General features: G+C 37.5%; 3 protein-coding genes and 1 long non-coding RNA gene across 9 annotated transcripts; 2 read left to right on the forward strand and 2 right to left on the reverse strand.

Moving 5' to 3' along the window:
* Positions 1 to 1,107: 1,107 nt before the first annotated feature.
* Positions 1,108 to 4,083, reverse strand: LOC126854976 (uncharacterized). Of its 2 annotated transcripts, XM_050602204.1 has the most exons (5): positions 3,348 to 4,083; positions 2,875 to 2,991; positions 2,439 to 2,555; positions 1,768 to 1,851; positions 1,108 to 1,514 (listed from the first exon to the last, which is right to left on the reverse strand). In XM_050602204.1, the coding sequence occupies exons 1-5, from the start codon at positions 3,940 to 3,942 to the stop codon at positions 1,471 to 1,473; spliced, it is 957 nt and encodes a 318-aa protein (XP_050458161.1). In that variant the 5' UTR covers positions 3,943 to 4,083; the 3' UTR covers positions 1,108 to 1,470. The 2 variants fall into 2 exon arrangements, with proteins under 2 accessions (XP_050458161.1, XP_050458162.1); XM_050602205.1 differs by lacking the exon at positions 1,768 to 1,851 and having other exon boundaries at positions 3,348 to 4,074.
* A 3,631-nt stretch (positions 4,084 to 7,714) lies between these two features.
* On the forward strand, positions 7,715 to 13,465 carry LOC126854974 (plasminogen activator inhibitor 1 RNA-binding protein-like). 2 transcript variants are annotated; one of them, XM_050602202.1, is made up of 6 exons: positions 7,715 to 8,188; positions 9,169 to 9,316; positions 9,635 to 9,817; positions 10,284 to 10,355; positions 10,473 to 10,959; positions 11,047 to 13,465. In XM_050602202.1, the coding sequence occupies exons 1-6, from the start codon at positions 7,882 to 7,884 to the stop codon at positions 11,128 to 11,130; spliced, it is 1,281 nt and encodes a 426-aa protein (XP_050458159.1). In that variant the 5' UTR covers positions 7,715 to 7,881; the 3' UTR covers positions 11,131 to 13,465. The 2 variants fall into 2 exon arrangements, with proteins under 2 accessions (XP_050458159.1, XP_050458158.1); XM_050602201.1 differs by having other exon boundaries at positions 7,718 to 8,188; positions 9,166 to 9,316.
* LOC126854979 (uncharacterized) lies at positions 11,877 to 14,484 on the reverse strand. The gene is made up of 2 exons (XR_007688174.1): positions 13,229 to 14,484; positions 11,877 to 12,821 (listed from the first exon to the last, which is right to left on the reverse strand). It is a non-coding gene; the product is annotated as an uncharacterized LOC126854979 (long non-coding RNA).
* On the forward strand, positions 12,972 to 25,691 carry LOC126854969 (plexin-B). 4 transcript variants are annotated; one of them, XM_050602190.1, is made up of 7 exons: positions 12,972 to 13,029; positions 16,312 to 16,899; positions 16,979 to 17,904; positions 17,985 to 18,388; positions 18,517 to 19,009; positions 19,094 to 22,876; positions 22,973 to 25,691. In XM_050602190.1, exons 2-7 carry the CDS (start codon positions 16,515 to 16,517, stop codon positions 23,078 to 23,080), a joined length of 6,099 nt encoding a protein of 2,032 aa, XP_050458147.1. In that variant the 5' UTR covers positions 12,972 to 13,029; positions 16,312 to 16,514; the 3' UTR covers positions 23,081 to 25,691. The 4 variants fall into 4 exon arrangements, with proteins under 4 accessions (XP_050458147.1, XP_050458145.1, XP_050458148.1 ...); XM_050602188.1 differs by lacking the exon at positions 12,972 to 13,029 and adding an exon at positions 14,783 to 15,333; XM_050602191.1 differs by lacking the exon at positions 12,972 to 13,029 and adding an exon at positions 15,352 to 15,722.
* Positions 25,692 to 26,621: the final 930 nt, after the last annotated feature.

Genomic DNA, 26,621 nt, shown 5'->3' on the forward strand with positions numbered 1-26,621 from the left:
CAAAAAAGCAGATCTCTCATTGGATATCGTCTATCGCGATCTTATTCTTTTTACTATCGCTATCGCCTCGCATTGTGCAAGGGCCTTTACGCAATCCAGCAAGTCACGTGAGCGGTCTTTAATGGCGGGAAAAGATAAAAGTGAAGATGTAGAAATAAAAAGGTAAAATCTTGTCAAAAGATGTATTTTTCTATATATAAAATAAAAATTGATAATTATTCATTATTTTAAAAAGAATATCATATATGAAAACAAATTTAATTTATTTGTTAGTGAAAGGAGAATGTTCATTGTCAAAGATACTAAAGTAAAATAAGGATGTAGCATTAAATTAACATGTATTTAGCACATATTAATGATCGCAATCAAAAATATATTACATGTGTATAGTATTATTAAACATAGAACGTAATACCTGTTTAATTACAAAAATCATAGATGACTGTTGAAATTTATGCAAAATATGTAGTCTTTTCTAAAAAGTACAAACACTTTAATTACTCAATAATGACACTTAAACTGTAATCGTAATGCCTAATAATAATAAAAAAAAAGAAACTTCAAAAAATTATTTAACATCCAAATATTATCTTATCATAAATTAACTGTACCTCGTTATTTATAAGATGTATATAAATGTAAACGTATAAAACTACAGGACTAGAATACATAAACGGTATTTAAATATTATTTATTATCCTTTTAGAAAAATATGTGCTTAATTCTTACATGTGCACAAAATTGCAAGGTTTTATACATTTCTATATTCCTGTATTTTATCTAAAATAGTTAAGTTTTTGCTCAATGACAATATCTATTATAATAATTATTTATATTAATATTTATATATAAAATAATTTTTCTAAAAATTATCCAGCACATACAAATGCATTGCCCATATAAGAATCAAGAATTTAGGAGTCTATTAAATTTTTTTATGACACTACTTATCAATTAGCCAAATATACACTGTCAGTAAAGGATTAATTAAGCACGATGCAAATTTTACTCAGAAACATATTCAAAAAAACATTTTTTTAATTGATATTTCTTTTTCAATGAGATATTTGTAAAAAAATATATGTTTTATTTGTAAGTATTTTCAGATAACATCTTTGTATGTGTGAATAATTTGGCTCTTATAAACTCCTATATATTTAATATTTAATATTTTACCAATAATATATATAAAGAGAATCAAAGTATTTATGTATGAGATAATATATTACAAAGGGTTACATTAGATTATCTTACAAATCATTACTCTTATGTGTATTATTTTAATTATATATAAAATATGGTAATATTTCCCTTTCCAATTCCTTAGTTTCACTTATTCCTTCAACAGTAACTTTACTTAGAGCACAGAAAAATTGCAAACCTTTCCAATTCATTATTTAAGTTTTCTATTTTCATTTGGACATCTTTTATTGTGTACTTGCAATCTCATTATTTTCTTCTTCTAAAATATTATTCATCCATAGAAATATCTTTCTCATCATTTTCAGCCAATGCTAAAATGTATTTCAATAAATATGTTATTTCATAATAAGTACATTAAAACATCAGGTTATCTCATGAATCATTTATGTTATATATATTTAGTTAAATGTAAAATTCCCTCTCCAATTTCTTAATTGTACTTTTTCCTTTTTTTGATGCAAAAGCAGAAGTAGAACAGATAACAGAATCAAAATAAACAAAAAAAAAAAAAAAAAAAAATACAACAAATGCAAATATATCATACTAATAAATAGAGAAACTTACAAGTATTGCTGTATTCACATTTCTTATGTATTTTCCTTTTAAACAAGAAGAAAAGATAGAAGAAAAGACAAATGATTGCTATATCTATGAAGAAAAAAAATCAAAAAATATAACTACAGAAAATAAAATTGAGATAGTAAATTTAGCATTGATGCAAAATATATTTCTCTGAATAATTTCACAGAAAGAAGAAGACTGCAAATACAGAAACAATAAAAAATGTCCAAATAAAAATTGGGGAATTGAAGTAATGAATTGGAAAGGTCAATAATTTTTTACTTTACTTTAACTTTAAATAAACACTGTTAAAGGAAAAAGTAAAATTAAGGAATTAGAGAGAGAAATAATAACATATTTTACATTTGATTAAAAAGAATACGCATAAGAGAAATGAATTTATGAGATAATCTGATTTTTTAAATGTATTTATTGTGAAATATTTGCAAAAAATTGAGTGAGTTTTTCCATTTATTACTGTATTTGCATTTTTTGTATTTTTCTTTTGTTTTTTCTATTTTATTGTCTGTACAATTTCTCCTATTTCTTTGATTTTAAAAATTAATTTCTACTTTAATATTATTATTCTATTTTTTATTATTTCAACATTACTTTTGAGAATAGCTTTTTTTGCATTTCCTTTTTTTGATTTTTTTCTTTTGTTTCTGGCTTACCTTCTTCCATTGTATTTGTCTGACCATTTTCAATTTTTAATTTAGTTTCCATTTTTGATATAATAACCTTTGCTTTTGCAAAATTCTTTTCATATGTGTCCTCCTCTTTTATCTTGGCTGCAAATAATTTATAAGAAAATTTATATGATGCAAAAACTTCAAATGAATATGTATATTATATATAAATGTAACATTAGAATTATAAAAAATTTCAAAGTTTATGTTTAATTCAATAGAATGATAAAAACTTTAATAGATATCGATAAGTAGATCTTGTAAATTCATTTGTTACTTTACACATAAATTTTGATTGTACATAATATCTAAATTGTTCTTCCAATTATAAGGAAATTTTACAATTATAAGGAAATTTTAACTTGGAATAGTTTTCTTTGTATTTCCTTTCTTTAAATTTTATCTTTTGTTTCTAGCTTACCTTCTTCTATTATTATGTTTTGGCCATCTTCAGTACCTAATTCAGCTTCAATTTCTGGAATAATCATCTCTGATTTTGAAGAATTCTTTTTTGATCCGTTCTTCGCTGTAGTTTTGGCTGCAAATAATAAGTAAAAATATTTGTATGATGCAAAAATTCAATAAATTTAATTTAATTCAATTTAATTAAATAGATTAATAAAAATTTCAATAAATCAGTAAACAGAAAAAATTTTGTGAACTCATTTCCATATTACTTTACACAAGATTTTAATCATATATAATGCCTAAAATGTTCTTCCAACCATAAGTTCTTTGATTTGAAATAAATAATTTTTAAGTAAAAATTTGTCTTTATCTTCTATGTTTCTACTAATTTCTGCTAATAAAAAATTCAAAGTTGTGACTAAGAAAAGCATTTAAGAAAAATCTAAAAATCAGAAAATCTCTGAATGAGTTTACTTATGTCCAAACCTGTCTTTTTTGCCTTTTCGCGAGGTTCCTTGCTGGCTCTGATTGTCTCTATACTTTTCTTTTCCTCTGGCTCCGCAACTTCTGTCTGGGCATTCCGGCGTTTTCTCGGTTGTTTGACGGATCGTACCTTCGCCGGTGGTGCCACGTTCTCTTCATCTACAGTCTTCCCGCCACGAGTCTTCTTCGGCGGATTCTCTTCCGCCTTTTTTACCGCGGATTTGGCGACAGTGGGCGCTTTTTTTTGTACTTTGTTCTTGACGACCTTTTCACCTATCTCGTTGTCCTCCACCACCGCTTCCTCCTTCTTCTGCTTGTTAATCGGCACCTTCTTGGGCTCGTTCTCCGCAACATTTTTTGGAACGACGTCCTTGTTTCTACTCCGTAAATACTTTGGGGAGAACATGGTGACCGCCTGGCGCTCCTTCACTTGCCTCAGCTGCCGAGGTGCCGCCGTTTTGGCCTGTTTCATCGACGCTGCGACTGTCGATTTTTTGACAGTTTTACTCTTCTTCGGCGGCGTCACGTTGCCATCGGCATCAGCCAAGGCCACGGTGGTCTCCGCCGCCGCCTGCTTCACTTGCTTCCGTGGTGCCATTTTTTTAGATTCGATCTGTATCTTGCCGGCAAATCGCTATATACTGTGCCGTGGGCGACCACGTGCACGTTACTCGGTACGTTGCGAGGAACAGCTGATTGCGAGAGAAGCGGAAAGGGCCGAGCGATCACGAAATTCGAAGAGCCCTAGATTTTTTTTATCGCGGCTTGTGATACATGAGAGATAATTCATCTTCGGGGTCCAAGCAAGACAATATTTTCGAAATATTTTTTAAAACATTTTTAAAATTAATTTTAATATATAATAGAAGGGAATATTTTTAACCTGATTTTAAAAATGTTTTTGAAATCATTTTTAATAACATGAGTTAAATCTCCTTTCAATCAATAAAAAGACATTAAAAGGGGACTTAATCCATTATTTTAATGCTATTAAAAATGTTTTTCAAGACAGATTTTTAAAAATTTTTTGAAAAATGTTTTAAAAACCTGTCTTAAAAAAATTTTTTAAAACATTTAAAAAAAAAGTTTGCTCAAAGGGAAAAAGAAGATTCTTCATTTTTCTTTTTAGAATTTTTTAAATTAAAGTTTCACGCTCTATAATAATATATCATAGATATATATTAAGGGAAAGTAGGATAAAACCGGGTAGGCGAGTCAAACCGGTATCTCCGTTTCTTCGTAATAAGTGCTATTTATGACCAATTTGTGTTATTATATATAGTTGTAGATTGGTGTCGTTATTATTTTGAAATAAACCGTGCTCCTGCATGCACACGATATTTCTTTTTTAATAGAAGTTCAAAGTTTTCAACCCAAAAAGATATAGGGGCAACAATCAAGTCATCGTGAACTTTTTCTAGAATATCTTTTTTGATAAGTACATTGCATTCTGTACATATTAGAAAGTACATATCATATTATGTTATTATGTGCCAAATTAAATAATTAAATATTAAATTATAATAAAATATTATATAATAATTAAATATTAAATAATCTAACAACATAGCAGCGTTCAGAATTAATTACATAATTACATAATATTAAATATTACTTCTATATACAGTTTTATATGTTTTTGATTTTATTTGATAGCTAATTTTCAAAAAGAAAATATTATGCAGAAGTATTTTTTTAATTTCTTCTACTTCAATAACTTCTTCTCTGAATTATGATTTAAATTGTACAGAAAATATTTTTTTTTATTACATTTTTTTATTACATACATTTGAATTGTAGCGCCGATATATATAACAATATGACGGTACGTTCAGAAATTACCCGCGTGCACACGAGTGTTGTTCTATCTTTGTTCAACTTTTAGTAAATTACAAAAAAAAAATGACGCTCATAAACACACGAGTGATGGTTTCGAGTCTGACTTGAGCACAAATTACAACAAAAGTGCCGACATTCAATACTCATTGTCAGTGTTGCAACTGGCTATGATAAGAGTGTCGTTACGTTCTGATATTAAAAAATTATATTTTTATTATCTTGATAGATCTTTAAAAGTCCAAATAGAGTAGAAAATAACATCGCATAGACGAGTATTTGAATAGCAACCATAATCTGTTTGATGTAAATGTATTTGTATCAAACTTCATTCGTATTAAAAATTGATGTGATGTAAATTAGGTCTTTGTTATCTTTTTTGTGTTGAGATACCTGATATCTACACACTTTAATGGAAAAAACAGTCATCTTTATTTTTTTTTTGCAATGATCGGATATTTTAAAATATTTACTTCATGATTTTCATATTTTTTCTTTTTAGATTTTTTTAGATGAAAATGCCACGAAATTATAAGAGGAAGACTGAAAGAACTGGTCTGAAGAAAGCATGGCAGAAAGCTGCAACAATCAAAGACATTATAGAAGGAAAAATGGACTATAAAAAAGCCGCTGTTACCTATAAAAGATTCCTCAATCTACTCTGAAAGATAAGATAAAGAAAGCTAAAAAGGGAAGTTTGTTTTTTTCAGAAGCTGCCCAAAAAAGGTTGGACCGTTATAAAACTTTTTTCAGAGGTTCAAAAAAAAGAACTTGTGAAACTTATACTGATTTTAGAAGAAAGATTTGGTCTTACTTTAATAGATATATGCAAACTGGCATTTCAAATAGCTGAAAAGAACAATATTCCTCATACATTCAACAGGGAAAAGAGCAGGAAAAGATTGGCTGTACAGTTTTCTTAGCAGGCATAAAGAATTATCATTAAAGAAAAATTCTGGAAAAACTTCTATTGCACGTGCAAAGAGTGTTAAATGTACTATTTAATCATTTTTTGATTTATTAGAGTTTATTTATAACAAATATCAATTCTCATGACATTTCTCATGATTCTAATATGACATAATAAGATTTATAATGTCAATGAAATGAGCAGTGCCAAATAAACCATCTAAAGCTTTAATTCTACATAGAAAAAGCAAATTGGATCTTTATTTTCCAGTAAAAGAAGCGTTACTATTAGGACATGTATGAATTCTACTGGTAACTATGCTCGCAATGTTTATTTTTTCTAGCAAAAAAATAAATCTTATGTTGATGGATAACTCTTCTCCTGGTTCATTTGCTGTTATGAGAGTGGATTCAAAAAGACAGCTTATTTGGTTCAAGAAATTCATTGACTTTTCTTATCCCTTAGAAAAGCCAATGTTTTTATTTTTTGATGGCTTTTCATATAAAAAAATGTGCTTATCAAAAACTTCATTCATAAGAAAACAATGTGATCATCTTTTGTACTTTTCTCTGCATTGCACATGTTGCAGCCACTTGATGTATCATTTACATGTGTACATATGCGTGCAGGAAGCACGCGCGCGCGCGTACCTAACACCACGTTGGAGGTGTAAAGGGGGCCTTCGGCTCATTTTATGACGTCAGAGACGCCACTGACCAATCAAAAAACTTAACAATCTTAAGATGGTATTCGTGGCAAACTTTGTCGGATGTATTGATTGGCTGTTATTAGAAAAAATTTTAAAAACTCTCTATTCAGTAGCCAATCGGGACATTGAAAAAACTCATAGTGCACAAAGGAAGTTCTTAGGCACCTGATTGGTCGAGCACTTTCTTTCTGGATTATTCTACTATAACGACAGGTGCAATTACAGATTTTTAACATCTCGATTCTCTTTTTACAAGAATACACAATGAGGAAATCATTTTACATGAAATACGTGAATATATGAACCAGGTATTGTAATTAAGATTTCAATTAAATTCATTGTTATAATTAACGCAATTCAGACGAGTTTGTAAAACTATCCATCGCGCGCCAAATTTTCAAAGTTTACATCAATTCGGATTAATTGCGACTTTCATGAAAATAAAACGCACACACCGCACGTTCTGCGCACATCATTCCATGACACGAATATACATCAGTGGTAAATCTATTCGCTGCAATTATTTTTTAATCATTTCAGACTATCAGCAATTAAAGATTGCTATCATCCGCGACACGCCAATAAATACTACAAGCGTATTCACGAGGAATTGCGACGCGCCTAATCGCACGTGTTTTACCGGCCGGCACCTCTCGCGGCGCTTCTTGTGGAAATCGCGCGACTTCCCGGCGACCTTGAACAATTGAGGATCTCTTCGGCACCGGATCGCTCGAATATTCCACATATATTTTCACATACGAGCAGGATGAAAATTTATGGCGCGATTTTTCGCGTCCCGTCCCATGCGACAAATCATAATATAAGATAAATATTCCTCTAAACGACTTCGCCGCCCAACTACTAGTGGTGGGAGATGGCGCGCTAGTTGCTGCAAGGCGATTAGGCGATCCCTCCCTTCCACCGTATACCGTGCCCTAGCAGGGTATACTGTAGACCTCGTGGTGGACTGGGTTCTCCGACACCGGCCATATTGGATAGTGAATGTCTGAACTCATACAAGGGCTCGAGAGTAGCCGTAAACCTCCACAAAATCCTCGACGACGTGAGGATACACACTCAAGATGGAAAACGAATACACCGTCACGGTCACGAATAAGTTCCTGCTCGCGCTCGACGAGAGCGAGGATCCCCTCGAGGTGTTAAAAGTACGCGAGCTCGAGAAGGAGGCGAAGAAGAAGGAGAGAATCTCCGAGAAGGAGAATAAAAGCAAGCAGCAGCAACAGCATCATCATCAGCAACAACAGCAGCAGCAGCAGCAGGACGGCCAAAAGCAACCGTCCGCCAACAACAAGACCCCGAAGAGTCGCGTGATCAAGGACGCCCAACAACAGCCGCCGACCAAGACGCAGGATCCTAAAAAGGATCAAGGTTAGTCGAGGTTCTCTCCATCCCCCTCCCCCCTCCCTCATTCCCGTGATGCCCGTCGTTCGTAGCATCTCCGGCGCGCCTCGTGCGCGCGAATATGGCCGTCCCACTCGCTCCTCGTGGTCGGCCCATGTGCTCGCCACGATATTCCCGAGGAGGCGATCCTCGCCGATGGCGTTCTCCCTCCCCGCCCCCGTCCCCCGTCCCTCCTCCCGCGCTCGTCCTCGCGATCGATCGTTCGCGTTGGATTTTTTAGCGCACGCCGATGAAACGCGTGACCGCGATAGAGAGCGGCGTACGCGGGGTCGCGTGCGCCGGTGCGATTATTCTCTGAAAGATGAAATTTAAAAATAGGCTCTCCCGCGCGTACATCGATGCTCCAGATCGCGACGGTCTTATATGACTCGAGGCTGCGGATAGAGTTCGGAGCCGCGTGCGCGAGCACACTGTGGTACACACGAGATTGAGAGAGATTTGCGAGTCTTTTATTTATCTGCACAGCATGATGAGATTTGTGTGAGATTGCAGGCACAATTCTTGCATCTCTTGTATCGCTGCGATGGAGTTTCCACAAGTTTGGGTCATAGTTTTGTATATGCAAGATGGATTTTACGGATCACATGTTTAAATGTAAACAATGGATGTAGTTGATTTTTATTATGCAACTTTGGATAACAAAGAACTGATATCTATTGGTTATATTTCGATGCTCATTGACTTTAAGACGCACTAGATGTTATATTTTTCTAATTTTCAGATTCTATTGTAGTTTACGGAAGATATAAAAGAGCATTTAAAAAGATTTTTTCTAATTAAAGTTTTTGTATTACTAAGCAGGTGAATCTTTGTCGGCAAATCAATAAAAAAAAGCAATAAATTATATTTACCCCTTTTTTTTTATATAAAATAGAAATCTTCTTTATATATAAAATACAAAGAAAATGATTCTCTATTTAAATGTTTTATATTAATATTTTTAGTAGAGAAAAAAGCAGCTCAACCAAGGACAAGTGGTGGTGATCGCAATGTAAAATTCTCGAATGAATCCAGAGAGGAGCGCAATAACAGACGTAATCGCGAAGAAGGAGAAAAACCGCGAGGGCAAGGAGAGTTCAGGAGAGGTCCTCCTAGGTTAGTTTCTATAAAACAAGCAATAAATGTTATACGATTGTAATTTAGATGTTTGGTCACTCTATTCTGAATTAATTAGATTAGACAAAAAGTTAATCTTTTATTTAAAAAAAAAATGTTTTATATATATTGTATAATCGATACAATACATTAGCATTGTATTTTAATCAAATCTTAATAAAAGAAATCTTACATGGATTATATGCAAGTGGAACGAGATGTCAAGAGTGCATTCATTAATATGAATAATAATTGATATCAAGATGTGAATCCGAAATGCTTGCAATTGTAATAATTATATGTTTCATTTCGTTTCAGCGAAAATCGCGAACCGCGTGAATTCAGGAATACAAGCGAGACTCCACGCACTGAATATGTGGAGCGCCGTGGCCGTGGCGGCATGCGTGGTATGGGTCGCGGTCGTGGTGGCCCACGCGGACGCGTTGGTTTCGATAATCGTGGCAAACGCGAATTTGATCGCCAGTCTGGATCCGATAAAACGTAAGCATCGAAATATACATATGCATACATATAAACATATACAGACAAACAGACAAAGTACACTCGGATATCTCTATATGATAATGCCTCGAGGTTAATGTGTGCACTATATCAAGATAGTAATTGCATTCAACACTAAATTGTTTTTAAAGCATGAATAAACATGAACGCTTTCATTTTCACTACTTTACATTTATTAAATTTTTTTTTATTTTTATTTTTTTTTTATTTTATTTTATTTTATTTTATTTTTTTTTTCTTGCTTAGTCATAGTCCGATTTTACATACAGTGGTGAATAGTATTCTGTTTTACATGGATTATGTCAATAATTATGTGAATAAACAGAAATCTTAATACATTTGTAAGAAAGCATACATTGTTAATCTCGTAATAATATTATTACATTAATTAATGTTTATGTATCAAATATGTTTATAAGCTATTTCATTGTTTGTCTATTAACAGTGGTATTAAACCAGTAGACAAGAAAGATGGTGCTGGCAGTCATAACTGGGGAACTCATAATGACGAGATTGAGTGAGTAATTCAAAATGATGTAAATATTACAACAGTTAGAACATACATAGCTATCACAAGTTTTTTGAATAAAAAGATAATATATTTTAACTCAATTTTTTCTTTTTTTTTTTTCAGGGAAAGTCTCAATCAGGAAACTCAAGAATGGAATAATGAAAAACCAGAATCCGAGCCTCAAGCAGCAACTGAAGTTAAAAATGGAGATACGGCCCCGGACGCGACTGTCGAAGAGAAACCGGTTGAGGAAGAGACACGCGAACTTACTTTGGATGAATGGAAAGCTCTGCGTAGCAATCGAGCAAAGCCTCAGTATAATTTACGAAAGGCTGGTGAAGGCGAGGATTTGTCACGTTGGAAAAAGATGTACGCCCTTGAAAAGAAGAAGGAAGGTAATGAAGAGGAGGATGACGAAGAGGAGGAGTATGACGCTGCCGCCGAATACCCTCAGCGCGTTGGCAGGCAAAAGCGTGTGTTAGGTATCGAAATCCAATTCAGTGACTCACGACGTGGTTCTGGCAATCGCGGCCGAGGCAATCGTGGTCGTGGTGATCGCATAAACGGCCGTGGATTTGGGAATCGTGTCCCTAGGGACAGCGATTCACGCGTAAGTATATGTATCCATATTATATAATATATATTACAATTTTTTTTTTTTTTAAGAAAAAAAATTACAAAAATTTTCCATTTGTAGGCGCAAAATGAACAGAGGTCGCCGCGAAGTCGTCAAAATGCTCCAAAGGTGGACGACGAGAATGATTTTCCCTCTCTGGGATAGGTAGCTTTATCTATCTACTATACAGCATCCCACCATTGTCACCATCAGTAAATCTACTACAGATAAAGCTAAACTACAAAAAAAAAAAAAAATATTACCAATTTGCGTTAGATCATTATTAATGCATAATACACAGTACAGTTGCAGAAATGAGATACGTAATATTATCTAAAAATTCCTTTCGTGACTTGAATATCGCTGTTACATATTGGCATATGTTCGTACATATAAAAGGATGTATAAATAAGGCACCATGTATAAATAAGAAAACAAATAGATGACGATCCTTTTTTTTTTTGCACTTGTGAAGAGCCATTTTTATTAGTAACCATTTCAAGACTGGCCAATGGATGAACTACTCAATCTTTATATACTCTTCCATCGAAATCGAGGTCGAACCGCAGCCCGCATTATTTTATTTTCTGTGTACAGCAAAATTTGTTTTGGTAACTGTTTTCAATTTGAATTTAAGTAACAGATTGAAACTGTTACTTGAAATAGATGCTGTTCTTCAAACATGCTTGCTAGACCATTTCAATTCTTTTTTTTTTCCTTTATCTCTCTTTTCCTTTCAAACTTTTTATTTACTCTTTCTATGATCTCCAGTTGACTTTAAGATGCTTAACAAGTTCACGGAAGTTATATTTTTATTTTTTTTTTTTATTTTCACAGATCGTTCATCCTCTGATCAGTGTTTCGGGACTAATTACAGACAAATGGCTTCCCATTAGTACAAAAGAGGATCATTATCTTTTTTTTTTTTTATACATATGCATTTTTGCATGTGTATGAATATATGCCAATATGGAACATGTAACAAGTGGCATTCAAGCCATGAAAAGATGTGGGAAGCCATTTTTCTGTAACTAGTTCGAGACACTGGCCAACGGATAATTGATTTGTGAAGAAGGAAACATAAGTTCTCTTCCATGAACTTATTAATAAGCTTGAACTCAACTGAAGATCACTGGAAGAATATAAAGAAGAAGATTGAAAAAGAGTTTAAAGAGAAAGAGAGAGAGTTTAAACGGACCAGCAAGCATGTTTGAAGAATAGCATCTATTTCAAATAACAGTTTCAATCTCTTTAAATCCAAATTAAAGACATTTACCAAAAAAAAAAAAAATTTTGCTGTACACAGAAAGTAGGAATGCGGGTTGCGATATCGATTTCGATGTCGCGTTAAAGGCCTAAGGGAGGCTGGATGTAGCATCGATACACGCGCGAACCTGTATAATATCTCTTTTTAGGCGTAAATTTTAAACGCACTTTCTGTTTTATAAGTTTTATACGATATTTGGAAAAGAAGAGCAATCCTTCCTCTCGTAACCGGCAGGTTTTATCACTTGTCATATGTAAGATGTAAGAAACTTTAAACAGGAAGGGTATATTTCTATTTAAATAAACGCATCGTACTAAAAAAAAATCATCTCTAGGACATACTAAGTTTGACTTTATATATATATGTATACATAGAAAAAGAGAGAGAGAGAGAGAGACTTCCCTTTCGAAACTGAAGTCGATCTATGAGAAATGTTACACTTAAGTGAAATATCTCGAATATATATTGATACAGTGTTTTAGGTATACATACATATATGCATATATGTATACATATATGTAGTTTACGATAAATCGAAAGAAGTGAGGAACGTGGCGCGCCGGGAGGGAAGACAGAACGAATGAGTTTACTACTCATATTATTATACAAGTGTTTATACGACCAAACTGGCAATTTATTGTTTGATTATTATATCACGACGTTTCGAGAGAATTTAAACAACATATACGATAAATTAATAAAGGTCGAGTTAGTTGATCTCAGTATTCCAAACATAGTGGTTGACACAATGTCAGTTTGACATTTCGATTTTTCTCTTTCTACTTCTTAATTATAACGTAAGTTGCTTAATCCTATTTTTTTCTTTGTAACATGACTATCATTATTTATTGTATTGTAATTTTAGTTTCACTTGATAAGGACCAAAACCATATGGTCGAAACGTCGTGATATAATAATCAAACAATAAATTGCCAGTTTGGTCGTATAAACACTTGTTTATTAATTTATTTACTGGCGACATTTTTAAAATTAAACATCATATTATTATGTTATATTTGTGCGTTCTCATATTCTTAATTACGAACTAATATTAATTATTTACTATATATTTGTTATACAATTGAAGAAAATAATCGCAGCCGAACCATTCACCTCTTGTCCATCATAGAGACAGAAACAAAAGAGAAAAACAGGAAAACTTTATGAAACTGTTTGAAGCTTAGGTACATGTGTAAATAACATTTACAATAATAAATTGTGACGATGATCGGATATCTTGTGTGAATTCGATTAATACAATTGGGTAATAAAATGATTACCCTAGGTAAGGTGCATACTTTCTCTTCTCTTCGCATTTGTAGGAAAAAACAAAAGAAGTAAGTACAAAAATATATACTAATAGGTCATTCGGAAAGTAATTTCGTTTTTAATTTTTTTTTTTTTTTATTTAGAAAGAAGAAACGAAATTACTTTCCAAACGATCCTATTTAACCCCGCGCAAGAGGGGAAAAAAAAAAGATTTCGAGAAAAATTAATTGAGCCATATTTATGCTAATAGAGTTGCAAATTTGTAACATTTTGTTATAAATTCTGATTGCTTGCAATGATAATGCGATTGTTCTTTTTTTTTCCAACTGATTGAAAATCGATTTCACGTTTCCCGTCTCAGGCTTAGATTTCAAAGTGGTGTAAAATTTTCTCCAAGAAAAATTTTACTTGATTGAACCAATCAGAAATGCTCAAAAAAGTTTCAAGAGCCATCGAGTAAAATTTTCTTCGGTGGATGCGTTTTGGAACGTAGCCTTAACAACATTCAATCTTTTGAATTTGCCGCCTGTAACTCGAAACAAACGCCATTTCAATCGCGTGGTACTAATTTCACGTTGTAGGATTAGTGTCGATTGTAATTATCTAATTTTCTTATACTGGTACCGCATGTAATTTTTATATTGTAATTTTTTATTTTTGTTTTATTTATTTTATACAAACAATTTTACATTTAGTTCTAAAATAATGCCAAATATAACAGATGCAACTACAAAGCATATATATGGAATAATCTTTCGATAGAACGTGAAGTGTGATACAAAGAAAGAGAGAGATGAAATAAATGCGTGTATACACGCATACAGAGTGTCTCAAAAGTTGCAGCTCTTGTTGAACTGATCTCTATATAAATATTAGAAGCTAAATTAAAAAGATTGACAATTATTTCTATCCTATATGTATATACATAAATAGTTTCCATATATAATTACTATTTGTAATTTTAACAAATTTTGAAATCGATGGCGCTGGAAAGAAAGAAACCTGTTTTTACTAAATAGAATTTAAAATTTTTTTTAAATAAATTATAATTTGGAGAACTCGATATATATAATATATCCCGCAATATTTTTAATATTTAAAAATAAAAATTTTTTTTATAAAAGTTAATACTACAAATATAATTTTTAGATTTCTTAGCGAGAGAGAAGTTTGGAACTTCCTGTGTACGGTATATGTGGCGAGAGCATACACACACATATATATATATATATATATATATATATATATGTACATATATATAATGAGAAAGCGAAAGAGAGAGATGAATGAGTAAAGAAAGAGAGGGCGTAATGCACGTTCTCGGTGAAGAAGAGCGAAAGAAAGCGACTCCGCGGCAAGAGCAAGAGAGACGGAGATAGGAGAACAGCGGCGCATGCCGTAGCCACGGCCCCCGCCGACTGTAAAACTCGTGCAGAGAGCCCCCGTGTCGGTCGAATTTTAATGGCGGCCCGATCCCGACGACTCCGCCGTTTACAGCGTGTTGTTTTGTGAGGAGTGAGCCACGCTCGGCGCTCGCGCAGCGCCGACGTTCACGTTATCAAGACGCAACGCGAATCATCGTCGTCGGATAATCGTCGTCCGGTGACAATCGCCCCCAGGGACGACGGCGCGGGTGTGCGTGCGGTGGTGGACGACGGCGGCGACACGGAGACCCGTTCGTGGTGGCGACCAGTGGGCCTTTCTCTCTTTCTCTCTCTCTTTCTCTCTACGGCGACAACCAGGGAGCGCGAGCTTCCTTCGCGCGAAGCATGTCGCATATCCGCGATGTGCCGTAGCCAACGTCACGTCGCACGAGCCTCGTAGCGAGCAAGGTATAAATTATTATATTGTCGTGTGCGGCGACAACTTGTCGAGGTACGGTGGCGACCCTGCCCGAGATTGTTGCTCGCACCAAGTATATATACCGTGTGTACGCGTATGTACACGCCGTGTGTGTCTCATCGTGGGATCTTCCTTTCCGCGACGAATCGTCGTTTCCGCCTCCTAAGCGAAGATTCCTTCCCCTCGTCGCCAGGTCGTGTTTTGGTATCGCGACGTGATCGCGATGGGAATGAGATGAGTGGTGGGAAGGACGGGAGAGGGAGAGGGGAGTGATGGTGGTGGAACGGGGGGGATGGTAATCTTTTGCCTCTTTGTGCGAAGACAGTGGCCTTTAGCTGTCAAGTGCAGCTACGTACGCTGGACACGCTAATGAAGGGCGGTGCGTGTTACGGTATTGCCCGAAATTCGCCAAGCCATCTGTCTCCCCTCTCTCTCTCTATCTCTTACTTTCTTTCTTTCTTTCTCCTTCCTTTCTTCTCCTACCCTTTTTCCTCTCACCGTCGCGTGTGCTTTTTCATTGTTAGCTCGAGAGTTCCGCGAGCTCCCTATTTACGCTACTTGACAACCGATGAGTGAAACCGTATCTCGAAACGGAAACGCGTGTACGCGATGGACGAGTGGCATTTTATTTAGATGCATTTGAGTGTTTCGTCGGGAGTGATAATTTTCTTTTTTTCGATACATTGCATTTAGATCATTAAAGGGCGCTGCTGTGCTTTTTTAAGGTTACTTTGAAAAAATTGTGTCTAGCTTTGCTTAATATTATTATTAGTCTACTGCGAAAGATGGCAAACGAAGAATTTTGTATTGAAATACACACACACACACACATTTTGAATATAATAAACTTGGGAAAATTCTTGGATAATAATTAAGAAATAAATAAAGACATAAATTAACATTCGAGCTTGAATTTGCTAAATCAACTTACACTTTATTATAATGTAATTTATCTATTTATGTTTCAGGGGTACCAGACAATGATCGACATGTCGGTGTCTAGATTGAAGCACAGCTGGTAGTACTGTGTTAACACTGGCTCACTACCAGCATAGCGGGGCACGCATCCCAATATCAATACCTTTTACATTTCCTACCTTAGACCTGCATACGCACTGACGCACACGTGTAGCGTGTGCGTGTGTGCTTTGTCAGCTGTCGCATACACACCATGAGATTCCTGGGACTCACCCAGTCATTTCCCAAATTGCTCACAGTGACGCCTCCGCTGTCGCTCGTTTATCGATCATCCTTTTCATCCATGTCCATTGCCACATGGTTCCTAGTGATACTGGCGACCGCAGCGATAGATACTCCAGCTAGCACTGTTCCACCGATACAAGACAATAGATCACCACATATACTGGCACAGTTTCCAGCGGAGAATGGACAGCGATATGGACATTTTCCCTTGGAGGCCAATGCAACCAGAGAGGGAGCTTTGAGATTTAATCATCTCGCCATAGATCCTTCTACGGGAAGGCTCTATGTAGGAGCAGTCAATAGACTCTTTCAACTCGATTCAAATCTCAAACTGGAAGAGCATGTCTCGACAGGTGAGTTCTCTTTCTTCTATTTTGGAATATAACATTGTAATAGCAAGCGAAACAATTATTGATCTTTCTTTTATTTTAGGACCAAGATTGGATAATCCTCAATGTCATGCAACAGGTTGCATGGCAAGGGACATAACCACTTCTTTAATGGATAATGTGAACAAGCTACTAATTGCCGATCTCGAGTCGCAGATGTTAATCGCCTGCGGCTCTCTTCTTCAAGGTGCTTGCGAAAAATATAAAATGTCCAACATATCCGTTAAGCCGGAGTTTATCCCTCTCAGCGTGGCCGCCAACGACGAAAACTCGTCCACGTACGCTTTCATCGGGCCCGAGAAATACAATCCATGGGGACAAACGAACATACTCTACGTGGGAACGACGTTTACCAATAAAGGGGATTATCGTCACGACGTGCCAGCTATCTCCAGTAGAAATCTCGATAAGTTGGACTTCGCCGAGTACACATTCAACAAACAATCGATTGTGTACATCGATGTCAAGTATCGGGATCACTTTCTCGTGAAATACGTGTATGGTTTCAACGCGAGCGACTACGCATATTTTGTTCTCGTGCAGAAGCAATCGTATCTGCCCGAACAGGAGGAACTGGGATACATCTCCAGATTAGCGCGAAGTTGCATAAGCGATCCGAATTACGACAGTTATACGGAAGTGACCCTGCAGTGTACGGTCGACTTGGGAGATGGAAAGCAGCATTATTACAACTTGATACAGGATGCGAAGGTCGCCGCAGCGGGCAGCGATCTGGCCATGCAGCTTGGCATCTCCGTGGGCGATCCGGTATTCGTCACCGTGTTCTCGCCCAGTAGAGGCATCACGAACGAGGCTCTATCACGTTCGGCAGTTTGTATATACAGCCTGCAAGACATCGAAACCAAGTTCAACGAAAATATTCACATGTGTTTCAACGGTAGCATCAAGTATCGAAATATGGGTTACGTCAGCGGTCCTATACAAGACGGAAAGTGTCCTACCGCTGGTGTAAGTAAATAAATAATTAAACGGATAAGTATCGCATAATTTATCGTTTTTTATTGATCGTCGTTTTGCTCTCTTTGCAGACTACAGGAAACATTCTCAACTTTTGCGAGGTTGGATTAAAAATTTCAGGCGTATCGCCAATTACGGGCCAGGCTATCTTGCATTTTCCTGATACATTCATCTCTTCGATAACCATCGCCAATACCGAAAGCCACACTGTAGCATTTTTCGGAACGAACGATGGCATTCTCAAGAAGGTTTTACTATCTGGAACTGAAGCATTCGTTTATGAAAGTGTTATGATCGACAAGGGACAAAAGCTATTGCCAGATACACTGATTTCACCGGATGGCGATTCTATCTACGTTTTGTCCACTTCGAAGATATCAAAGGTCAAAGTGGAGCATTGTAGTGGTTATACCAATTGTAGCAGTTGCCTCGATGCAAAAGATCCTTATTGTGGCTGGTGCTCTTTGGAAAAGAGGTAAATAGATTAAACTTGTATAAGACTATAACATTATATGTATTTAATATTATTTCTCGAATTGCATCACTAACAATAAGCTATATTTACTCATAATAATTCAAGTATCTCGTTGACCATCATTATAGATGTACGGTGAGAGGAGATTGTCAGAAAGCAAGTCACAGCAGTCCACGATGGTTGTCCTTGGGCACAGGTCAACAATGCATCGATTTTGAGCAGGTGCTACCCGACCGTATGCCTATTAATCAGATGACTACGGTGCAATTAACAATCAGAACTTTGCCGGAATTACCAGCGGGTGCTAATTACAAGTGCGTTTTTGGTAACGCCGAGCCAATAGACGCGCTGATGACTGGTTTCGGATTGTCTTGTCCAACGCCACCTGTCATGGAGAGACCAAGTATTCCTGAGGGCGCCGATCATGCGCTCGTGCCATTGTCCGTGCGATCGAGCGAGACGAACAAAGATTTCGTCTCGCGTAACTTTGCGTTTTTCGATTGTTCGAGACATACCGTGTGCACCGAATGCGTAAAGTCGCAGTGGGCATGCAGCTGGTGCGTCTACGACAACAAATGCACTCACAATACTAGCTGTCAGGGCATTATATCGGGAGAAAATGTAAGTTTCTTTTAATTTTGTTATATCTATACTTTTTGCATAAATTTATCTATTATAGAATAGACACATTTCTCTTTTCTTCAGCAAAATCAGATCAACCTTGCTCCGCAAGGCGCACGACACTGTCCGAGATTTGTAGAACGCAAGGAACCATTGATGCTGCCGAATAGTGTGCCGAAAGAGATAGTGCTCGAGGTAGAAAACTTGCCTCATCCGCAGGTAGGCCATAGCGGATTTCAATGTATCGTCAGTATCGAGGGTGCCAATCTGAAGGTGCAAGCTCGTGTGGACAGTAGTCGTCTCATCGTGTGCGACAAGACGGTATACTCATACGAGGCAGTCACTGGTGAATACGAGGCCGAGGTGACAGTTGTCTGGAACACGAATCACCACGTAGACAAGACCACGATAATTTTGTACAAGTGCGAAGTGCTCGGCTCGCATCGCGAACACGCGGACTGTTCTCTGTGCGTGACGCGGGACACTCGATTCGAATGCACTTGGTGCGGAAACAGCTGCGTGTATCGACACTCGTGTCTGCAGTCGCCGTTTACCGAGTGTCCGAAACCTCGGATAGATATGATCAAGCCATTAAGCGGTCCGGTTGAGGGCGGCACGCTGGTAACCATAGAGGGCAGCAATCTTGGGTTGAAGGAGAGCGACGTGGAGGGTAAGATACACATCGGTAATACTCCGTGTACTCTGGTAGATTACGAAGTGTCGGTGCGTATCGTCTGTCGCACCGGTCGGCACGAAGCTACAGATGCGGCATCCGTTGTGGTTGGAAACGACGCCGGTTACACGGAGAGCGCAGTGCTATTCAATTATAAGGACATACGCCTGACAGGCGTATATCCGTCAGTTGGACCGCAGAGCGGCGGCACGCAATTGGCTATCACCGGTAAGTATCTAAATATTGGCAGCGCGATATCGGCGTATCTCGATGAGCTGCCATGTCAAGTAAACGCGACCCAAGCGAGCAGCACGAGGCTGACTTGCGTGACTAGCAAATCGGGCCGCGTGAGGCGGATTCATAGACTAACGTTGAATATCGATGGTGCGAATCGCACCCTCGTGGACAATCCATATAATTACACACACGATCCGACCATTATGGAGATTAAACCTCTGAGGAGCTTTGCCTCGGGCGGCCGTATGATCACCGTGCATGGGACGAATTTGGACACTATTCAGAAACCCGAGATGGAAGTATACTTTGACAACGAGCCGTTGCCAGTGAATAGAACCGTTTGCACCGTCCTGAATCCCACGCAAATGGAGTGTCCGAGTCCTAGCGTCACCAGGAGATTTACCTCGATCCGACGTACCAAACGTTCGGCGGTCGCCAATGTCCAAGGCACTTCGTCGCCGCAATCGTTAAGATTGAAGGAGTCCCAGCTGTCTCTCAAGATTGCCTTCATCATGGATAACGTGGAAAGCGTGAGAGACTTGGAGAAGCACTTTCAGAATCTTCGTAATCGGTTGCTCTACGTCGAGGATCCGAAATTCTTTCCATTTCCACGGAACGTTAAGCTATATAAGGGTGATACATTGGTGATTGAGGGCGAGAATCTCAACTATGCTAGCGACGAATCTGATGTGAATGTCACTGTAGGCATTATGCCGTGCAACGTGACGTCGCTCGCTCTCACGCAATTGGTTTGCACGCCACCGGATCAACAGCCCGTCGACACGGATGAGCACGGCATCAAGACTGACAGCGGGTTGCCATTGGTAGTGGTGCGAGTAGGTCGCAGCTTACGTTTTCCCATCGGTTATCTGCGCTATGAGGTCATTAAGTCATATCCGATTCCTCCGGAAGCGATTGCCGGCATCGCCGCTGGCACGTTTGGTCTCATCTTTCTATTCGTACTAGTATTGGTCATCTATCGCCGTAAGAGTACTCAAGCGGAGCGCGAGTATAAGCGTATACAGATACAAATGGACACACTCGAGAGCAATGTCCGGATGGAGTGCAAGCAAGCATTCGCAGAACTGCAAACGGACATGACGGACTTGACCGCGGATCTCGAATCGTCAGGCATACCCACTCTCGATCATAAAAATTACATCATGAAAGTGTTCTTCCCTGGAGTGATAGATCATCCCATATTGAACGATCCGCGCTCGCGTAGCAACGTCTCACGTACTAACTATGACGCGGCGATGATACAGTTCGAGCAACTCGTCAACAATAAATACTTTGTGCTGACATTTATAGAGACCCTGGAAGCGCAGAAGGATTTTAATATCAGAGACAAGGTAAACGTCGCCTCCTTGCTTATGGTGGTCTTAATGGGAAAGATGGAATACGCCACAGATATTCTGATGAATCTATTATTAAGATTGATCGACAAAGCGGTGAACACGAAGCATCCGCAACTTATGTTAAGACGAACGGAATCTGTGGTGGAGAAGATGTTGACAAATTGGATGGCTCTCTGCATGTATAACTACCTGAAGGACTACGCCGGCTCATCCTTGTTTTTGCTCTTCAAGGCGATCAAGCATCAGATCGAGAAGGGACCGGTGGACGTAATTACACACGACGCAAGATATTCCCTCTCGGAAGAGAGACTCTTGCGCGAGCAGATCGAGCACACGATCGTCACGCTGCACGTGGTGCAGGATGATCTCGATGAGAAGATACAGTGCAAGGTTCTGGATTGCGATACTATAAGCCAGGTGAAGTCCAAGATCCTCGACGCGCTGTATAAGAATACTCCGTTTTCGCTCAGGCCGTCCGTACATGACGTTGATCTAGAGTGGCGGCACGGTCGTGGTGGTCACTTGACCCTCCAGGACGAAGATCTCACGACTAAGTGCTGCGGCGAGTGGAAGAAGATAAATACATTGGCACATTACGGTGTCAAAGAATCGGCGGTGATGTCGCTGATCCCTCGTCAGAACGACGGTTTCTTAGTGCCGTGCAAACCGCCCTGCCAAAATTGCAAGCCCTCGCACTTTCATCCACAACAGCAGCCGTCGAATCATCCGCATCATCCGCCGTCGCATCATCATTTACATCGACACTCGAATCATTGTTCGTCCACGCATCTTCCATCCACACCCAATCACGGGTTGATCAGTCCCGTGATGTACAATCATCCCGTGAGCGGCCTATACTTTGATTCCCAGCACTCACCGCCCATCATAACGGCGAACGGTGACGTTGAGAGCGGCCATGGCGGTAATCAGCGGCTGTACCATCTCGTCAGGCCTATCGAGGACGTGCACTATCCTCCCGGTTTAGGCTTCAACAGCAGCAGCAAGCATCATCATCCCGAGAGAACGCACAAGGCGATTCCGGAGATATTCCTCACGCGATTACTCTCGACCAAGGGTACTGTACAAAAGTTTGTCGATGATTTTCTAAACACTATACTGACCGCCAACGAGGCGCTACCAAGCGCGGTCAAGTGGTTGTTCGATCTTCTCGACGAGGCGGCCAAGCAGCACGGCATTATCGATCCAGAAGTGCCGCACGCGTGGAAGTCGAATAGCCTGCCGCTCCGATTCTGGGTAAATTTCATTAAGAATCCGGACTTTATGTTCGACATCAACAAGTCCACGACGGTGGACTCGAGTCTCTCCGTGATCGCGCAAACATTCATGGACTCGTGCTCGATGACGGAACATAGACTGGGCAAGGACTCACCGTCTAACAAGCTGCTCTTCGCCAAGGACATACCGCACTACCGCGAGAAAGTGGGTCGATTTTACACGGATGTGCAGAGACTGCCGCAGATCACCGACCAGGAGATGTCTAGTGCCATGCAGCAATTGAGCGCGTCTCACGCCAACGAGTTCGATGTGATCGCGGCGCTGAAAGAGCTCTACATTTATGTCAGCAAGTATTATGAACAAGTAAGTAATTTGATCCGACTTTTGTTCTCTCGTTAATTTCGACAATTAGAAAATTAGCGACAAAGTTTGGTTACATCATTGTGAAATTCTTTCTAGATCCTAGAGGCCTTGGAGACAGATACGGGCTGTCGCAAACTACACCTAGCTCATAGACTAGAAAATGTAGCGTACACGCTCGAGGGAGAAGAGACCAGTGCCTGCTGACATACCCTCCTCACTTCCATCCCAGGACCCGTCAACCTCTCCAGAAACACTGACTAGTGCCTCCACTTCATGCATCAGATACACCTCGTTACATATGTACAAATATTACACAAATACAACACACCGTGTGAATAACAATGCCGTAAAAAACAAAAAGAGATAACGCGATTTCGTTAGGGCTAGTCAGGCGATAGGTCACGGGATTATAGACACAGTCCTCGTGGTAGTATTTTACCGTCTTTACGTGTTGGCCATACCGAAATACGCTTGTAAACATGTATGGATATTGGTACGGCAGTATGTACGCGCCTCTGATCTTTCAATTGCGACGCTGGACCGGATGTCTGATTGTGAATCTCTCTGAAATCGTGTAAGGTAGTATTTATATATGAATCTCTCATCGAATTCGAATCTCAATTCGTAGAATTTCGCGAACGATTGTTGTTATCGTAATGAGAGATAATTTAGTTCTAAGTAATTAAATTATTTTTATCGTCTACTTTATTTCTCGCGATGTTGTTACGTTTACAACATCAGCTCTTTTGAGAATCTGAGACGTGGATCGGTGCAAATACTTTTAGGAAAGAAATTTAAAGTGTAAATTTTATTCGGTCGATCTGATATCTATACGTGTGTACGCAAATACGGAACGCATAAAGTAAAAATAACATGTCTAATGGTAAGTGAGAGAAAGCCATAGTGTCCACCAGACTGTCTGTACGGGAACAAACGTACGGCAGCGAGTAGTCTGTGATCCGAGCACGAGTGGCTATGCCTATTATATCTTCATTATGATATATATAATTATTAATATGTTATATATATATATATACACATGAAAAAAAAAATTATATATAAAGCAAAGAATCATGCGCGACTCACCTCCATGGATTGTAGTGAGCTAGTTAGAGAGGGACTATATGTATTATAAATTGAGGGTTGCGCGCCCTTATAATTCACAGAGACAGAGTAACAGATAATATTAAATTAAGGCGATTAAAGTAACGCGCGTTAAAAGAAAAAAAAAATTAAAGTTAAAAGTTATATAAGAGCAGCTCAGTCTACTCTAGGCCTATCCACGTATATCGTGTACGTTAAACAAATCTTTTTCTCTTATTTTTATCTCTTTTTTGCTTCTCTCTCTTTCTCTGTACGCCATACACAAATATCGTGCTGTACACGGTAAAATGCTCTCTAAAATATTTTAGAAAGATCATTTTGTGAAGCATCTATCTAATAACTTTATCTCTTCTCTTTGTACGTATTATTATATTATTATATGTTATTATTATTATTATTATTATTATTATTATTATTATTATTATTATTATTATTATCGATTATTCATTATTATTTCTTTATTATTGTCTATATATACATATAAATATTAATACTGCCCATTAATTATTGCTATATTGTTAGAAATAACGAATGACAGATGCAAAACGAAACGGATCTTCATTTTTAGATTACCGACGCAAAATATTATAAAAACTGTTTTGATCATGTTGTAGAGAAAGAATTTGGCCGAGATTTATGTGCTATCATTGTAATAATAGTCGTATGTATCGCAGACACTCGTCGTGGCACAACGACACACATGCACACACACACACACATACGTAGTATTCTTTGAACAATCGTAATTTACTTATTTTTAATTAATATATAAGACTGATAGAATTTTTTTTAATTCTCATTTTTTTTTTCCTTTTCCTTTTTTTTACGAATCTCTCTCGATATTGCGTAACATCAGTGGACAATTATTATATTTGTCACGCACACACTGCCAAGTTTTTCCACAAACTATCGATCCGTTCAGCCAATATAAAAGCTCGTTTAATCGAGGCGCAACAAACCTTGATCGACGAGTCGTCGACGTAAGTGCAGGGAGGCTGGGGACTCATGCTCATACTTTTGTACTTAATAATGCCATTGTGTAATTTCAATTATATACTCTAGATCCCCAGGCTCCCCTGCCATTCACGATCATCAGCAATCTATGCATCTCTATTAATATGTATATCGTATTTATTTATATTACACGAGGAATAAATTGTAACTCGATCGCGTATGTACGTCAATCTGTAAGTTTTTTATATTTTATTACGTATCTCTTTGTATCGAATTGTATGAATATTATATGTCTGTGTATGTCTGTTCGCTTTTTTTTTTATGCAAGTATATGCGTCTCTCGGTATGCGTGCCATCTGTTTCGACGCGGTAAGGGATTTGTTCGCTCGAGATTTTTTTTTAATTTTTGAAAAAGAACGCGGTCTAATTTAATTATCCATTCTTAGAGAATGATGGTAAATCTTGTGTATGTGCAATGTTGTTAAATTTATTTATTTATTTAAATTCATGTCATTTAAAGAATGATATTTTGCTCTCTTACCATGAGATTCACACGAAGCGAACATATTTAATACCGCTTGATGCAGTCTTCCCCGGATGAGATGGAACGGAGATTTGATTTTGGATTGAATTTTCATTATTAATTATCACGCTACGTTTCGTATGTATTTTTTACATATGTATAGTTTAACGTTCGCAGAGATGCCATGTTTTTCGTCTGCGAACTCGAGATATCCAAAATCAATTACAGATACATAATACCTACTTATATAAATATAAATATATATATATATATATATATATATATATATATATATATACATTTTATTCGCAAAGAGATTATATTTCCATTGAAATTTAGCATATGCAAATTGGAAAACTCATACAATTAAGCTAACCGGAATTTCGAACCGGCATCGAAATTCGTGCAAACACAGGATAACGAAAGTACATTTATATAAGTATATGATTAAAAAAAAAACTTGTACGGATGGGATAAGAGATGTAACGGGTTTACACCTTGCTCATTCCTGCGTTGAAAGTATCGTAATTGTCTCTTTTCGGTTTCTACCAGTAACACTCTAACAATGTAAGCCGACATTCTTATTTGATAAAAAAAAAACTTGTAATTAAGAATTATATATGTATAAACTGGGAGAAGAGCGCGTTAATTGAAAATATAGCAGCTGCAATATGTCATCGGTGATAGAATATTGAGTGTATTACAAATGACTTAATCGACATGTAAGCACTGCCGTTAACGTTATTTCGGAGGAAAATTGCACAACGATAGAAAATTGCCGTCGCTACAAACACACCCTACAAACGTCCTCTGTTCCCTTAGGAAGGGAAAGCGAAGGGAAGGAATAGAGTTATATGTATATATATATATATATATATATGTATGTATATTGCACTTTTTCATTTTTCTTTTATCACTGCCGTGATTTTGCATTTAAGAGACAAGACTATCACCGAGCCACTGTATTACTGTATTGTAATAGTGTGTTCTGCGAGTAAATTTTTTGTACGTTTCCTCGTAAAGTGAAAAGAACTGGAGGAGAACCAAAACGCAAGAATATATTTAACTTTATCCCGTATTCTAATCGCGCAGCGTTATCCGAGAGCTTATCAGTACTTTGATATCTGGTGCAATTTATTTAATTTGTGCGCGGTGAGAATACGG

Source organism: Cataglyphis hispanica, chromosome 15 (genome assembly GCF_021464435.1).
Source record: "Cataglyphis hispanica isolate Lineage 1 chromosome 15, ULB_Chis1_1.0, whole genome shotgun sequence".
Lineage (NCBI taxonomy): Eukaryota > Metazoa > Arthropoda > Insecta > Hymenoptera > Formicidae > Cataglyphis > Cataglyphis hispanica.